The sequence below is a fragment of the Ranitomeya imitator genome, chromosome 9 (assembly GCF_032444005.1).
Source record: "Ranitomeya imitator isolate aRanImi1 chromosome 9, aRanImi1.pri, whole genome shotgun sequence".
Classification (NCBI taxonomy): domain Eukaryota; kingdom Metazoa; phylum Chordata; class Amphibia; order Anura; family Dendrobatidae; genus Ranitomeya; species Ranitomeya imitator.
In genome coordinates this window covers 119,114,974-119,132,166 of record NC_091290.1, presented here as the reverse complement: position 1 = coordinate 119,132,166, position 17,193 = coordinate 119,114,974, and the positions used below count along the sequence as shown (strand labels likewise).

Genomic DNA, 17,193 nt, shown 5'->3' with positions numbered 1-17,193 from the left:
GCAGCACTGGACTGTTGCTAAGTGGTCCCAAGTACTTTTTTCTGATGAAAGCAAATTTTGCATGTCATTCGGAAATCAAGGTGCCAGAGTCTGGAGGAAGACTGGGGAGAAGGAAATGCCAAAATGCCTGAAGTCCAGTGTCAAGTACCGACAGTCAGTGATGGTGTGGGGTGCCATGTCAGCTGCTGGTGTTGGTCCACTGTGTTTCATCAAGGGCAGGGTCAATGCAGCTAGCTATCAGGAGATTTTGGAGCACTTCATGCTTCCATCGGCTGAAATGCTTTATGGAGATGAAGATTTCATTTTTCAGCACGACCTGGCACCTGCTCACAGTGCCAAAACCACTGGTAAATGGTTTACTGACCATGGTATTACTGTGCTCAATTGGCCTGCCAACTCTCCTGACCTGAACCCCATAGAGAATCTGTGGGATATTGTGAAGAGAAAGTTGAGAGACGCAAGACCCAACACTCTGGATGAGCTTAAGGCCGCTATTGAAGCATCCTGGGCCTCCATAACATCTCAGCAGTGTCACAGGCTGATTGCCTCCATGCCACGCCGCATTGAAGCAGTCATTTCTGCCAAAGGATTCCCGACCAAGTATTGAGTGCATAACTGAACATTATTATTTGTTGGTTTTTTTGTTTGTTATTAAAAAACACTTTTATTTGATTGGATGGGTGAAATATGCTAATTTATTGAGACAGGTTTTTTGGGTTATCAGGAGTTGTATGCCAAAATCATCAGTATTAAAACAATAAAAGACTTGACAAATTTCAGTTGGTGGATAATTAATCTATAATATATGAAAGTTTAATTGTAATCATTACATTATGGTAAATAATGAAATTTAACACTATATGCTAATTTTTTGAGAAGGACCTGTACATACACACACACGCACACATATACACACACATACATACACATATATACATACACACATATATACATACACACACACAGACACACACACACATATTTGGTATAGCCACATCCAAAAAAAAGTATGATCTATGAAATTATACAATTACTTAATAAATGGTGTAAGGAAAAACATTGAAAGTTAGGAATTGCTGTTCTTTTCATCGCTGCATCGACCTGAACAATGTAATAAAAAGTGATCAAAATGTTGCATGTACCCCAGCATAGCATCAATGAAATCAGTATGCAAAAAGCAAGCTCCAAGTTATTGGTCCCAGAAAATGGTGACACAAAGCAATTCATTGTTTGTTTGTTTTTCCCACAAAGCTCTGAATTTTTAAAACTCCTCTGAAGCTCGGCGCTCAAAACATTCCAGACTATAATTATTTAAAATGTATGTTAATGGCCGAAAAGAAAAAAATAATTAACATGCCAGAGTTTTACCTTTTTTTTGGGCACCGTAATTCCCCATAATATATATATATATATATATATATATATATATATATATATATATATATATATATATATAATATTACTATGCTGCATGTTTCCCTAAATGGTATCAATAAAAATAGCCGACAAAATGAAAAAATAAACAAATTTGGTATCACTGTAATTGTATTGATTTTGTTTTTACAGTACAGTGATCACCGTAAAAACAAAACATTGGTGGAATTGCATTTTTTCCCACAATTTCATCACACTTGGAATTTGTTTCTCGTTTCCTTTTAGTCTGTGTGCCCACAATCATGAATAGCTGCGTTTTGGATGAAGCCCATTTGCGCTGGGACCAAAACGTTGCGTTGTACATTAGAAGCACAGTGGATGGGATTTATAGAAATCCGATGCCCACTGTAGCATTTTGGAGGCAACGAAAATGGTGTCATTCATTTTAAAAATCTTCAAGGAATATAAAATACGATAATTTTTGGATGTAGATAATTTTTGGACATAAATTTTAGATTAGTTACCATAAAGGTATTTCCAAGTCAGACATTAACGATGTAGTCACAGAGTGTGGCATAAATATGTGATAGAGTTGGAACCCACATCTAATATAACAGGGTCCCATCTTGCTCTGCTGTGGATGGAGAGGCACCCATGGTTCTCATTATTTGCTTCTATGGGAGTTCTGAAAATAACTTGAGCTACCTCTACTTTTGCTCTCAAGATGAGTTGAGCAAATTTGCTTGATTCCCCACTTATTCGGCAAGCTATAGCGCTTACCGAATATGCTGCAGAGGGAACCCGGCTTCCTGGATCGCACCAGCTGATCAGCGCCGCAGCTGCATGTGTCGAGGATGTGTGACAGTCATAGAACATGCATGGAGTTCCCAACAAACAGGATCTCCATGCATGTGTCATGCCTCTCTCATAGCTGCGGAGATATGTAGTCTTTTATTTAGTGCTAATTTTCACGGTCTTTGAGACACTGCCTATGGGTTGGGCATAGATCTCCTCAAGGATCTGCCTCCAGAGCTTATTTTAACCCCTTTCTGACCTTGGACGGGATAGTACGTCCAAGGAAGCCGGGACATGTCAGCTGTTTTGAACAGCTGACATGTGCCCGTAATAGGCGCGGGCAGAATTGCGATCTGCCCGCACCTATTAACTAGTTAAATGCCACTGTCAAACGCAGACAGCGGCATTTAACTACCGCTTCCGGCCGGGCGGCCGGAAATGACGGCATCGCTGACCCCCGTCACATGATCGGGGGTCGGCGATGCGTCTCCATTGTAACCATAGAGGTCCTTGAGACCTCTATGGTTACTGATCGCCGGTGGCTGTGAGAGCCACCCTGTGGTCGGCGCTCACAGCACACCTCCATTTCTGCTACATAGCAGCGATCAGCAGATCGCTGCTATGTAGCAGAGCCGATCGCGTTGTGCCTGCTTCTAGCCTCCCATGGAGGCTAGTGAAGCATGGCAAAAGTAAAAAAAAAAGTTGAAAAAAAATGTTAAAAAAAACAAAATATAAAAGTTTAAATCACCCCCCTTTTACTCCAATCAAAATAAATCAATAAAATATCAAATCTACACATATTTGGTATCGCCGCGCTCAGAATGGCCCGATCTATCAATTAAAAAAAAGCATTAACCTGATCGCTAAACAGCGTAGCGGGAAAAAAATTCGAAACACCAGAATTACGTTTTTTTTGATCGCCGCAACATTGCATTAAAATGCAATAACGGGCGATCAAAAGAACGTATCTGCACCGAAATGCTATCATTAAAAACGTCATCTCAGCACGCAAAAAATAAGCCCTCAACCGACCCCAGATCACGAAAAATGGAGACGCTATGAGTATCGGAAAATGGCGCAATTTTTTTTTGTTTTTTTTTTAGCAAAGTTTGGAATTTTTTTTCACCACTTAGATAAAAAATAACCTAGTCATGTTAGGTGTCTATGAACTCGTACTGACCTGGAGAATCATAATGGCAGGTCATTTTTAGCATTTAGTGAACCTAGCAAAAAAGCCAAACAAAAAACAAGTGTGGGACTGCACTTTTTTTGCAATTTCACCGCACTTGGAATTTTTTCCCCGTTTTCTAGTACACGACATGCTAAAACCAATGATGTCGTTCAAAAGTACAACTCGTCCCGCAAAAAATAAGCCCTCACATGGCCAAATTGACGGAAAAATAAAAATGTTATGGCTCTGGGAAGGAGGGGAGTGAAAAACGAACACGGAAAAACGAAAAATCCCATGGTCATGAAGGGGTTAAATGAAAGGGAGAGCTACCAATGTGAGACATGTATTGACTGACAGTCCGCTCTCCTGATCTACATGTCTCACACTGGTAACTCCATCTTTCATTTAAAATAACCTCTGGAGGCAGATTCTCAGGGAGATCTATGTCCCATCCATAGATCTTAACAGCCCATTAGGAAAAATATGGATTTCTCAGGAATAAGACATCAGATCATAGATATCAAAGTATAATTTTATTTTACTTTCTATGACCTACATGTCCATATAGGCAGATTCCTTTTAAGAAGGATCGTATAGGGGTAACATACACCTAATCCGTTAAGAGGCAAGTTCCACTTAATTAATTTGGTGTATCTTCTATGTAGCACACGTTTCGCCAGAAATGCTGCTCCATCTGGGGTAGCATGTCTGGCGGCGAAAGTTTACTCTTCTAAAGTGGAATAACTTATGAATTTGATGGGTGGGTGTAGCCACCCCTTGTCCACCCATGCTTCCCCCCACTTTGGTGGAGCTGGTCAGGAGTGGCGTGAAAACATCAAAAGTTGAAAATTGTTAAGTGTTTTACAGAAAACTGTCACAGTGCTATCTTGGTAAGCCATCGCTCTACTTTTTTTTTTTTCAATTCCATATTATGGTTCCAATTACTCTGCGTTGTAATTAATCCTAATTTATTAATGTCACAGTTTAATGCTTATTAATCATCTGATGATGAATGGCTGGATAAGATCTTAATCGTCCTTGAAAAGGACAAGAAGCAACATTTATCTAAGACGTTTCATATTGTCTTTTTCTAAAGTTTACTCTTAGATGGTTTGAGTGTGATACGTACATTTCTAGGTATCTGCAGATATTGCTGTCTGATAGCCCAACATTGGGCCAGGTTCACATTTGTACAAGTGCAGATGTATACGTCAAAAATGTATGCAAGCGTCTGCCATACATCTGATATTCAACGTATAAATCATTGGCTTATTTATGTTTAAACAACAAAAAAAAAGTAATTTTTTATTTTATTATTTTCTCAATTAGCTTTAATGATACAGACTGGAAAGTCTATATGTTTTAGATGTTCATTGGTTCAAATGCCAGGTTTTTGACATGTAATAAAATCATACCAAGAAGAATCATTTCAGAACGTTTTAAACCTTTGTCACCTATAATCTGAACAGATTCATTGAAAAACAAACTGAATTCATTGTGACAAGGACAATAGTTAAACCCCCAAAACTAAATTCATAAAAACGTGGTTGCATACGTGCTGACACCCTCTTATAACTGGGGATGATGTGTTCAGAATTAGCCAATCACATTTACACTCATGTTACATAGTAGTCAGTACTCAGCTGCCATCACTTATAGGCAGGTTTGGACTGGCCCACAGAAGAACCCGAGAATCCTCTGGTGGGCCCATGTGCAGGAGTGATCCATCATCCTCTTATATGAGCAGTACTTGGCACAATATACTGGAATCACTATGTACAGACAAAGCCAGCATCTTATTAATTTACCAATCTACCTAGTTCATTTTTATATAATGCTTTTTTCCAATGCAATAAATATATCTATCATGAGATACTGTGAAGACGTCACGAGTAGAGATGAGCAAGGTTCGGTTTGCATCGGTGAAAGTCCTGATGCTCACCGAACCTACCCGAACCCCATTGACTTCACTGGCAGGCAAACCAAAGGAATCGACAACACCTTCATGGGGGGCCAGAAAGCTGCCAAAGCAGTTACAATTAGGGGCAGACACCAGGAAAAGTGGCATCAATTGCACCATAGATAAATAATTAAAAAAAAATGATATGGGGTTCCCATGTATTTTGGATAACCAGCCAGGCAAAACTGACAGTAGTGGGCTGCAACTCTGTCAGATTCAGCAAGGCTGGTTATCAAGAATAGAAGGATCCCATATTTTTTAATTATTTTAATTAATAAAAACAAAGGTGTGGGCTCCCCCCATTTTTGACAATCAGCCGAGCTAAAGCTGACAGCTGGGAGGCTGGTATTCTCAGGCTGGTAAGGGGCCATTCAGCCTAAAAATAGCAGCTGCCCCAGAACATGCGCCAATTCTGGTGCTTTGCTCGACTCTTCCCACTTGCCATGTGGCGGTGGCAAATGGGGTTCATATTTGTGGGGTTGATGTCACCTTTTTATTGTCTGGTGACATCAAGGCCACGGCTAAGTAATGGAGAGACATCTATAAGACGCCTATCCATTACTAAAAAGAAAAGATGCAGCAGCACTCACCGATCCTTGAAGTAGCGTGGTTCCTTTATTCAGTCATAATAAAAAAGCCTCACACGGCTCGGGGGTGTGCAAGTACCGACGACGGCAGTTTCGCGCTCGGCACAGCGCTTCCACGGGTCACGACTGACTTATGATTGACTAAAGGAACCACACTACTTCAAGGATCAGTAAGTGCTGCTGCATCTTTTCTTATTTGTGGATGGTTATACTGCCTTTTCTATGCAAGCACCCGACATCCGAAGGCGAGTTTCTGGCATACACCAAGAATGACTGATGCCCGATTTCTGGTTACACTAGTGGTGCTACCAGGGCTGTGGAGTCGGAGTCGTGGAGTCGGAGTTAGTTTTGGTCGGAGTCGGTGCAAATGTACCGACTCCAGCTTTTTAAAAAAAATGTATTAATATTTCAGAATTGAACTTTCATATGAATTTTATAAATATTACTCAAATATATATGTTCTATCAAACTATGAACAACTGTGTGAGGGCCGGCCGTAAAGCAGAGCACAGCGGTGACGTCACCGCTGTGCTTTACGGCCAGCGCTCACAGTCAGTGCGGGAAGCTGACGGCGAGGGACGCGACAGACACCGGAATGTAAGTATGTAGTGGTTTTTTTTTTTTTACATTTACAGTGGTAACCAGGGTAAATATCGGGTTACTAAGCGCGGCCCTGGTTACCAGTGAAGACATTGCTGGATCGGCATCACACACGCCGATTCAGCGATGTCAGCGGGTGATCCAGCGACAAAATAAGGTTCTGGCCTTCTAGTTCTGACCAGCGATGTCACAGCAGGATCCTGATTGCTGCTGCGTGTCAAACACAACGATATTGCTATCCAGGATGCTGCAACGTCACGGATCGCTATCGTTATCGTTGTTAAGTTGTTCAGTGTGAAGGTACCTTTACTTCTTGTGTGTCACTGTTCTCCACTGCCCTTATCTAATCTTATACTTGGTTAACCTCATGCTGCCCCAACCCCCCTACTTACAATGTATGAAACTGAAAGTGAAAATGTGTTGCAAATTCTTAGTAGTAAATGTTTGGTGTGCGTCTTCCAAGCATCTCATAGCTGCTACTCAGGAGAGGAAGACTGTAAGAAGTATTATCCTTTCAACAAACTTTGCATCAGTTAACTGTGAGTACATGAGGAATAACAGTCTTACTGACCACTATATCAGTTGTACGACCTGGCAATAATTTTGTACAATTGTTTTTAGGAAAAACAATTGTCATTTGGATTTTGAATGCAAAATTAAAAACCTGAGAATGTCAAAGAAGCGTCACATTAAATCAGCTGTATTTGAACATTTCACCATCACTCAAGATGGAAAACATTATGTCTGTCAGAGTATGACAAATGATCCAGACGAAAACAAATGCTGTGAAGCCAAGATCAGTGCATATTCAGGCAAAGATAAAAATGCTCCTGCCAGAGCTTCTAATCTAAAGAGACATTTACATCACTTTCATCCAGAAGTACTGAAAGCAGTGGATGAGAAAGACTGCATCCAAACCAATAAACCAGTGCTCAGCTCTTCCAGCCAAACAAAGGAGCAGAGAACTTTGCAGCCATCAGTTGCAAGATATTTTGTCAGTGACAAAGTTACTGTGACAATGACAGTAGATACATTTAAAAAACAGATCATGTATTCTAATAAATATAGTTTTTGCTCTAAGTGGTCTGATTACTTATATGATGGTGAGAAACTGAATAAGCACGATTTTAATATTTGACAACAGTAAATTTATTGTTATGAATTGGCCATTTATGAAGGAGTCTGAGTCGGAACCTGATAAAATCCAGGAGTCAGAGTCGCAACTGTGGCTTACCGACTCCACAGCCTACCTGTTTTTTTTCTTTTTTTTGATTGACTATCCATTACTAAACCTATAGTTATATTGTAAGTAAACACACAACCATATTAAAGTAATTGAAAGAATGACAGACTACTCTAATGAATCTAAATTAACCATACTCGAGTCATCACCCGTTCCACTGAAGGCAGTATCCTATAATAAAACAAAAAACAATATCCGTCACCTGTCCCACGCCATAATCCATGTCTGGGGATAAAGTTTTCAAACTGGATGTTGCCAGGATGCGACCGTCCAGACTGAGAGCCACTGAGGAATGAGCTGCTGTGAGCGCAGCGTCAGTGACTAGCGGTGACGTCAGCTGCGTTCCCAGCCAGGCTCCTGAATTGCGGTCTCACAGTGCAGCGCTGATTTCACCGAGGTGACCGCAGTTCAGGGGTCCGGGTGGGAATGCAGCTTCAGTGACCTACGGTAACCTTGATGAGGTCACCGCTAGTCACTGAGGCTGCGTTCGCTGCAGCTCATTCCTCAGTGGTTCTCAGCTTGGACGGTCGCATCTTGGCACCGTTCAGGTTGAAAATTGTTTATCTCCAGTCATGGGTTACGGCGTGGGACAGAACGACAGACAAGTGAGAGATATGGTTGTTTTTTATTTTTGTTTTTTTTTACAGGAGACTTCAGTGGAACGGGTGAGTATGGCTTAATTTAGATTCATTATAGGAGTCTGTGTCATTCTTTAAATTAAAGGACTTCATTCTAGCTATGTGTTGATTTACCATACAACTATAGGATTAGTAATGGATAGGTGCCTTATAGACGCCTCTCCGCTACTAAGCCGTGGGTTTGATGTCACCAGACAACACAAAGGTGACATCAACCCCACAAAAATGAACCCCAGTTTCCCCAGCTTTAGCTTGGCTTGTTGTAAAAAATGGAGGGTACTCCACAGTTTTTTTTTTTTTTTTTTTTAATTATTTAAATATTTTTTTTTTTTAAATACGGTGTGGGGATCCCTCTTTTCTTGATAACTAGCCTTTCTAACACTGACAGCTGAGGGTTCCAGCTCCTAGTTTGCCTGGCTGGTTATCAAAAATACGGGGGAATCCCACGTCATTGTTTATTTTTTTTGAAGGGTCTCCCATTTTAATAACCAGGAAAGGCTAAGTATACAGCTGTCCGCAAAGAAGATAGTAATCCATTTGTCCCAGGACAGGTCTAAAGGTCCCGTCACACATAGCGACGCTGCAGCGATACCGACAACGATCCGGATCGCTGCAGCGTCGCTGTTTGGTCGCTGGAGAGCTGTCACACAGACAGCTCTCCAGCGACCAACGATCCCGAGGTCCCCGGTAACCAGGGTAAACATCGGGTAACTAAGCGCAGGGCCGCGCTTAGTAACCCGATGTTTACCCTGGTTACCATCGTTAAAGTAAAAAAAAAACAAACGCTACATACTTACCTATCGCTCTGTCCTCGGTGCTCTGCTTCTCTGGTCTGGCTGTGAGCGGCAGGCAGCCGGAAAGCAGAGAGGTGACGTCACCGCTCTGCTTTCCGGCTGACCGGCGCTCACAGCCAGACCAGAGAAGCAGAGCGCCGAGGACAGACAGCGATAGGTAAGTATGTAGCGCTTGTTTTTTTACTTTTAGGATGGTAACCAGGGTAAACATCGGGTTACTAAGCGCGGCCCTGCGCTTAGTTACCCGATGTTTACCCTGGTTACCAGCGAAGACATCGCTGAATCGGCGTCACACACGCCGATTCAGCGATGTCAGCGGGACCTCAACGATCAAAAAATGGCCCAGGCCATTCCGACACGACCAGCGATCTCACAGCAGGGGCCTGATCGCTGGTACGTGTCACACATAGCGAGATCGCTACTGAGATCGCTGTTGCGTCACAAAACTTGTGACTCAGCAGCGATCTCGCTAGCGATCTCGCTATGTGTGACGGGGCCTTTACTCTGCTTCATCTAGGTGGCAGGCTGCATTGTTGTATGTTGTGACTATACAGCCTGCCATCTAGCAGAGACACTGAGCAGCATGTGCTACCGCTGCTCACTGTCTCGCGGTGAACTCCTATGACCTTACTGCCGTCACCGCGAGCGTGAGAAAGGTCTCATGCTCGTTGTGCCTTCAGAATGGTCCTGGGAGTTTGCTGCCAATAAACACAGCTCAGCTTGCTGACGTCAGCGTGAGTGGTGTTACTGACGTCAGTGAGTTCATGTCTGACATTTCTGGATTGAGAGTCATAGGGAAAGCAAAAGAATTGTCAACGGATCTACGGGAATAGGTAATTGATCTGTGTAAAACAGGTAATTGATACAAAAAGATATCCAAGGAATTGATAATGCCAGTCAGCACAGTTCACACTATGATTAACATATGGAAAATCAGGGGCTCTGTAAAAACAAGACCACGGTCAGGTAGACCAACAAAAATTGCATTCCGAACAATTTTCCTGGCAGCTGTGGCTGACATGAAAAACCAACAAATATCAGCTAAAATACAGTACTGTCTGAAAACTAGCAGTGTGGTTGTTTCAAGATGCACAATAAGGAGGCACTTGAAGAAAAATGGGATTCATGGTCGAGTCGAAGAAAGCCATTACTGCGCAAATGCCACAAAGTATCTCGCCTACAATACGCAAAACAGCACAGAGACCAGTCTCAAAACTTCTGGAACAAGGTTATTTGGAGTGATGAGACCAAAATTGAAGTTTTTGGCCATGGCCACAACCATGAACATTACATTTGGGGAGAGGTCAACAAGGCCTATGATGAAAGGAACACCATTCTTACTGTAAAGCACGGAGGTGGATTGCTGATGTTTTGGGGATGCGTGAGCTACAAAAGCACAGGAAACTTGGTCAAAGTTGAAGGAAAGATGAATGCAGCACGTTACCAACAAATACTGGAGGCAAATTTGCACTCATCAGCCCGGAAGCTGCGCATAGGATGTACTTAAACGTTCAAACAGGACAACGATCCAAAACACAAGGTCAGGTCGACCTGTCATTGGCTACAGCAAAACAAAGTGAAGGTTCTAAAGTGGCCATCTCAGTCTCCTGACCCCAATATCATTGAGCCACTCTGGGGAGATCTCAAGTGCGCAGTTCATGCTAGACAGCCCAGGAATTTACAGGAACTGGAGGCTATATGCTAAGAAGAGTGGGCAGCTTTACCATCTGAGAAAATAAAGAACCTCATCCACAACTACCACAAAAGACTTCAAGCTGTCATTGATGTTAGAGGGGGCAATACTTGTTATGAAATGGAGTATGTGAACTTTTGATCAGTGTCATTTGGATGTTTTGGGTTGTCATTACGATTTAAAAATAGAAAACACAGTAGTTTGACAATAAATGGCTTCACCCAACCACTAACAATGAGTGGAGAAAAAGTTTTGGTGTTATCATTTATTTTCTCTGAAAAAAGGCCAAGAAAGCAAAAATTCTGCCGGGGTATGTAAACTTTGGAGCACAACTGTATATCTGACCTGTGGACTCGGGTGGCGAGACAGATATTCTTACAAAGGAAAACATCCAATCCTGGCAATATTTTGCCAAAACCTACATCAAGTCTGCCAGACATGTGAGAAAACGTGTTATGGTATGTTGAGAAGAAGGTTGAACTTTTTTGGCCATAATTCCAAAATTCCACTGTGCATAACCAGAACAACACTATACCCACAGTGAATCACGGTGGAAGCAGCGTTATGCTTTGTGGCTATTTATGGCAGCTGCTCATAATTATGTCAATTTTGCAACAAAATCGTTCAGGCCTCTTTTATAAAGCTGAAGATGAATTTCACCTTTGACCATGACAGTGACCCTAACCATACCTCTAAATAAACAAAAGAATGGCTTCGACAACAGAGGAGCAGAGTTTTGGAATGGGCCAGCCAGAAGACAGACCTGAATCCAATTTAAAATCTATGGACAACCTAAAGAAGGCGCTGTACACAGGAAATGCCCCCTTGAATCTGACAGATGTGAAGCTACTGCAGAGTGGGCAAAGATTACCAATTCTAGATGAGGCATCCTGATAGACTCCTACCCAAAGAGACTGAACACTGCCATAAATTTAAAGGGGACTTCAACAAGCTATTAATTTATAGAGTAACCGTCATTTTTATTTTTTCTTCATATATCAATAGTACACATGAAAATGAAAAACTTTATAATATGTTATCGGAGGAATAACACCCCTCTTTAAGGGGTGTGCATATTTTTGAGACCATGTTAGTTTGTTTATGTTTAGTTCTCCATCCGAAATTTTTTTTTTTTTTTTTTTAATAATGGATTTGTACAGATTTTGGCCAATGGTAAAGGAGGAAAAAGTTCTGAAATTATTCTTTTTGGTGTGAGTTTGAATTTTGTGTTCTAAATACAGATTTTTGCAATTCGGGTGTATACGTCTAACGGGAACCGAGCCTAATGGAAATGACTATGATATATGGTATATTTAGTATCTGGATATTGGATACAGCTGCAATTTCTGATCTTCTCCTATTTTCTCTCTCGTTCAGGTCCCAACACATATGACGACGCAGCCGCTTACATCCAAGCACAATTTGAGAGCAAGAACCGCTCGCCTAACAAGGAGATCTACTGCCACATGACCTGCGCCACAGATACGAATAACATCCAGGTGGTATTTGACGCCGTCACCGATATCATCATTGCCAACAACCTCCGAGGCTGCGGCTTGTACTGATTCCTCTGTAAAAGCAAATTATCTGCTGGTGAAACGAAAATAAATGCAAGTTGGTTAAATGAGAAGGCAACATGACAAATATATATATAAATATATATATATAAAACCAAGCTTTTTAGTTTGTCTCAAAGAGCTGTCAACAGAACGGATCTCCTGACAGCTCTGCACACCCGACCCCCGAAAAAAAGGAGTCTTTCATTTGTAAGACTCAAATAAAACAAAAAATAATAATAATACTAAAAACCCTTCGGTTTTGGGAGAGTCTTGAGTTGCAATTTCAGTCTCTCTCCAGAACTGCAGAGGTTTGAAGGCGATCATTGATAAAGGGAACTTCAATCATTTTCATCCTTTTTTTTAAGGATTTCTGCGTTTCTGTACGGGCGCTCTCCACAATTAAAATATCACTGGTATATCCTTTCTGTTCAGCTCTTGGATAACAAAACAGCAAAAATTAAAAAAAAAAAAAAATCAAGATTTTCAAAACCAGGTAGAAGTGTTTGTGACACTTGCAGGACAGTGCGCTCAGCTTTTTCTTTTTTTTTTGTGTGGGTGCTGTAACTGTATGAGGGTCTGTGAGGGATCAGGGATTGCCCCCTCTAGTCTGTACAAAGCAAAGTTAGCGGGCCCCCTATTTGTCTTGAAAAAGGTTTCAGTGCCAACCCAAACTGCGGAGTAGAGGGGGGGAATAGTCTGCAGTTTTCAAGAGAGGGGACCATACTTTTACCCCCCACTACCGTCCTCTCCTTTCTCCGCACTGCTCTACGGACCCTCAAAATTGACGTTCTGCTGGTAGCATGACCTTTGGCCTTTGTAAAAAAAAAAAAGTAAACAAAAATTACAAAAACATATAAAAAAAAAACAAACAGGAAAAAAAAACAAAAAAACCTCAGCCTTCCTTAAAGTTGATGTGTAATGTTATCACTGAATTAGTGGCTGCATAGGATGCTGTAAATCTGGATTAGCCAAGTCTGTACATTTTAGAAGAATCTAAACTTTTTTTTTTTTCCCCACGTGCTTGTAGCTTAATGCCACCTCCCTTCTCTTATTAGTCATATTTTATTTTCTTGCACCAATTGTAAAGAGGCATCTTTTTAACCGTCTAAGACCCCTTCGTTGCCAGAAAGGTCTGCTCAGCCTCCAGCAACCAATGGGATCATGGAATCCATAGTTTTTAGGTGAAATTGGGTTAATTTTAGGACTTTCAAGCCCTATGTAGAAAAAAAATAATAATAAAAAATGATATATATAAATACCCGAAATATGAAGAACTTTCTGAGGTAATAGAAATGTACAGATTCGATGTCTGTGAAAGTTTCTTTGCTCTGGACTGTGTACCATGAACTCTCTGGGTTTGTATAGAAAAAAGCACAGCTCTCAGTAAACCTCCCGCTGCCGACATAGGGGTTTTTCGCTCTCAATTCCATGTATGACAAATAGGCTTCTTTACTTTCCTCTTTATGTTCCCAAGTGAATGCGTAGTGCTGCTTCTCTCGCTCCTTCTCTCTATTCTCATTCCTCCCACCCCCCATTTTTAGTGAATGGTGTTTTTCCTCTCATGTGGGATGTTTGTGCTGCGGAAAAAAAAATGGAAAAAAAAAAGTGGAAAAAACAAAAAAAAAAAAAACACACAAAAAAAACTAATTTAATCGAATGTAGTGTTTACATTAAATCCACAGTTTTCATGACCAAACCTTTTGTCATTTCTACTTTGATTAGAAGTCAGACTTCTTCACCATTTCACTTGCAAAACTGAAGAAGAGCGGTCACAAATGTTAAAAGAAAAAAAAAAAAAAAAAAAAAAGATAAAAAAAAACTTAAATGATTCAATAAATGAGCGAGAAATGAAGCTGGAGTGTGTTCTTTGTATTGACGAGCGCTCAGTTTGGTGCTGCCAGCCACTCTCGTTAACTAATGGAAACTCGTATGTAGCTAAATAAAGAGAATGTTTGTCTGTACAGATCTGTCTCCACAATTCTGCTCTTTTACCAAACCTGCGCCACTCAGGGGAGTCCACGCAAACGCTCACAACATTTACCACACTGGTCCACGGCTGGCAGATCTCGCTGGGAGTAAAGTGCTTGTACATCCTAACCACGTCATAACCAGCATCACCCAGTATGACCTCGTTCAGACTAGGACATGGCGCTCTCTGTGTGTAATGGACAGCATGCACCATTCTCACCCATCAAAGGGAACAGACTAGTTGCATGTAACGGAGCAGTCTTAAGGTCTCCAGCCCTCTGTTATTGCTATCAGTGATCGGCATCTTAATGAAGTTTCTGCAGATAGATGACAACTTGCTGTTTTTGTAATGGATGTTACCATTTGGCAGAAAGTTATGGTAGCAGTTTTGGGGGCTTAATCTATGGTGAGAGGTTTATTGATGGAGTATGCTAGGCTTAAGTTGGATTTGTAGGAGTCTACATCAGAAACCCCTGCCAATCAACAAGATGAAGGAGCCTTGCCCCTGCTCTCCTGCCTTTCATTGATCAGACAGGTGCTGAACCTTCGTAAACAACCCCGCCTATTAGGGTATGTGCACACGATGCAGATTTAGTGCAGAACTGCTGCAGATTTTTCTGCAGCAGAAACGCTGCAGAACTGCACTGTGATCACAGTACAATGTAAATCAATGGGAAAAAAAAGCTGTGCAGAAAAATCTGCGCAGAAACGCTGCAGTTTTCAAAGAAGTGCCTGTCACTTCTTTTGTGCAGTTCTGCAGCGTTTCTGCACCTCACCATAATAGAAATCTGCAGGTGCGTTTTTCATGCGTTTTTTGTGCAGATTTGTGCTAAAAAAAAAGGCATCAAAAACGCATAAAAAACGCACCTGCAGATTCTGCCAAGAGATGCAGATTTAGTGCAGAACTGCAGCAGATTTTTCTGCACTAAATCTGCATCGTGTGCACATACCCTTACTGCTCAGTCAACTGTACAGAGGAGGTGCTGAACCTTCGTAAACATCCCCGCCTTTCGTTGATCAGACAGTTGCCGGTACAAAGAAGGTGCTGAACCTTTGTAAACAACCCTGCTTTTCGTTGATCAGACAGTTGCCGATACAAAGGAGTTGCTGAACCTTCGTATACAACCCTGCCTTTCACTGCTCAGCTAGTTTCCCGTACAGAAGAGGTGCTGAATAGCTTCAGATAAGTGCTTATCTTAATAGCTATAGCGCTTACCGAATAGCTGCCTCGGTAACCTGGAGCGCTCCTGATAATCATCTGTTCGGCATCGCAGCTGTGTGACAGTCACAACACATGCATGGAGAGCTCAACAATCAGGCTATACATGCATGTGTTGTGACTGTCACACTCACTACACATGCATCTGCGGCACCGAACAGCTGGTTATCGAGAGCTCTCCAGGTATCCCGGTTACAGAGGCAACTATTCGGTAAGCGCTATAGCTGTTCGGATAAGGAGTTATCTGAAGCTATTTGATCAACCCTAGTGCTGAACCTTCATGAACAACCCTGCCTTTCACTGATCAATCGCAGGTAGAGAGTAGCTGCTTAACCTTCGTAAACAACCCTTTGATTGTCTGATTATCATATAAAAAAAATTAAAAGTATGTATACACCGCTGGACTGATCCATACTAATCAAAAATAACCAAGGTTTGTCACTGGGTTAATTTTTTTTCCCACTACCATACACATTAGATAAAAGTTAGCCAAACTCACCCATTTCAGAATAGGCCAACCAGCGACGGTGTATTGGGGCCGTCCAAATCTCCCACCAGATGTTGGAGAAGAGCAGGATCCATCCTACTGAATTTCCGCTGCCAAACTGATCGTTCCTGTGTATGGAGGGGTGAACAATCTTTATGGCCAACTAAACATTGTTTAACCCTTACATGGCTGCTGTCCAGAATTAGAAAACATGTCTAGTTACTACTTAAAGTGCCCCTCGCCTGTTATACTCTGTCTGGTATTGCAGATCAGCTGCACAGAAGTTACGGGGCTGAGCTGCCATACCTGACGCTACCAATCTACAAGTGTGATGCTGTTTGTGTAAGAACATATAATCAACAAGTAGTAAAACTGAACTATAATATACAAAGGAGCATTACTCTAGAACATTGAAACTGCATTGCTGCCATAGGAAAAAGTGCTATATAATGTACACATGAAATATTTATCTGTGAAAATTGCAATGAAAAAAGGAAGGCACTTCACGCATAGATTGGCCAACATATGTGAGCCCAATTGCCACGTCAAGGCGTCCTTCGTAAATTGGGGCCCTGTCCTGATATGCCACCTCTCCTGGGCAAAAAAAAGCCTACAATTTATTGGGTAACAATGCAGCTTGGGAGTGCACATATCCAAAAGGCTATGATTCAATAGAAAAAAAATGGACCAGCACGTCTAAACTAGTGTGAACAGTCGGCAACCAAAAAAAGCATATAGTCAAGAAACAGTAAGGTTGCACCATAATATACAAAAAAGGATTACTCTTGTGTAAGAACATAGCCATGTCTTTCTCATACTTTACAATCTCCTTAATATATAAGGCCTGTATAGAAGATACTTCTCTGGATTTTATCTGCTGGATTCCACGGCACGGTAAGTGAAAAGTGCACAAAGTCTACAAAAGCAGAGATTGAGTCAAGAGCAAGTGATGCTAATAATAATCCTAAATAATTATATGGTCCAGTGGGACAAAAAGTTTTCTACCATCCAAATAGGACTGTAAACTGTTCTGCACTACAACAGAGAACACATATAAGAGGCGTAAGATGAACAATAAAATTACAATATTTATTAGAAATAAATT

General features: G+C 41.4%; 1 protein-coding gene across 1 annotated transcript in view; it reads left to right on the top strand.

The window, feature by feature from the left end:
• The window catches only part of GNAO1 (G protein subunit alpha o1), a 220,198-nt gene extending 206,919 nt beyond the window's left edge, over positions 1-13,279 (top strand). Inside the window, exon 8 of the mRNA XM_069738717.1 lies at positions 12,233-13,279. Within this exon, the coding sequence (XP_069594818.1) occupies positions 12,233-12,420 (188 nt within the window). The 3' untranslated portion in view covers positions 12,421-13,279. The remainder of the gene's footprint in view (positions 1-12,232) is intronic.
• The last annotated feature ends 3,914 nt before the right edge of the window (positions 13,280-17,193 follow it).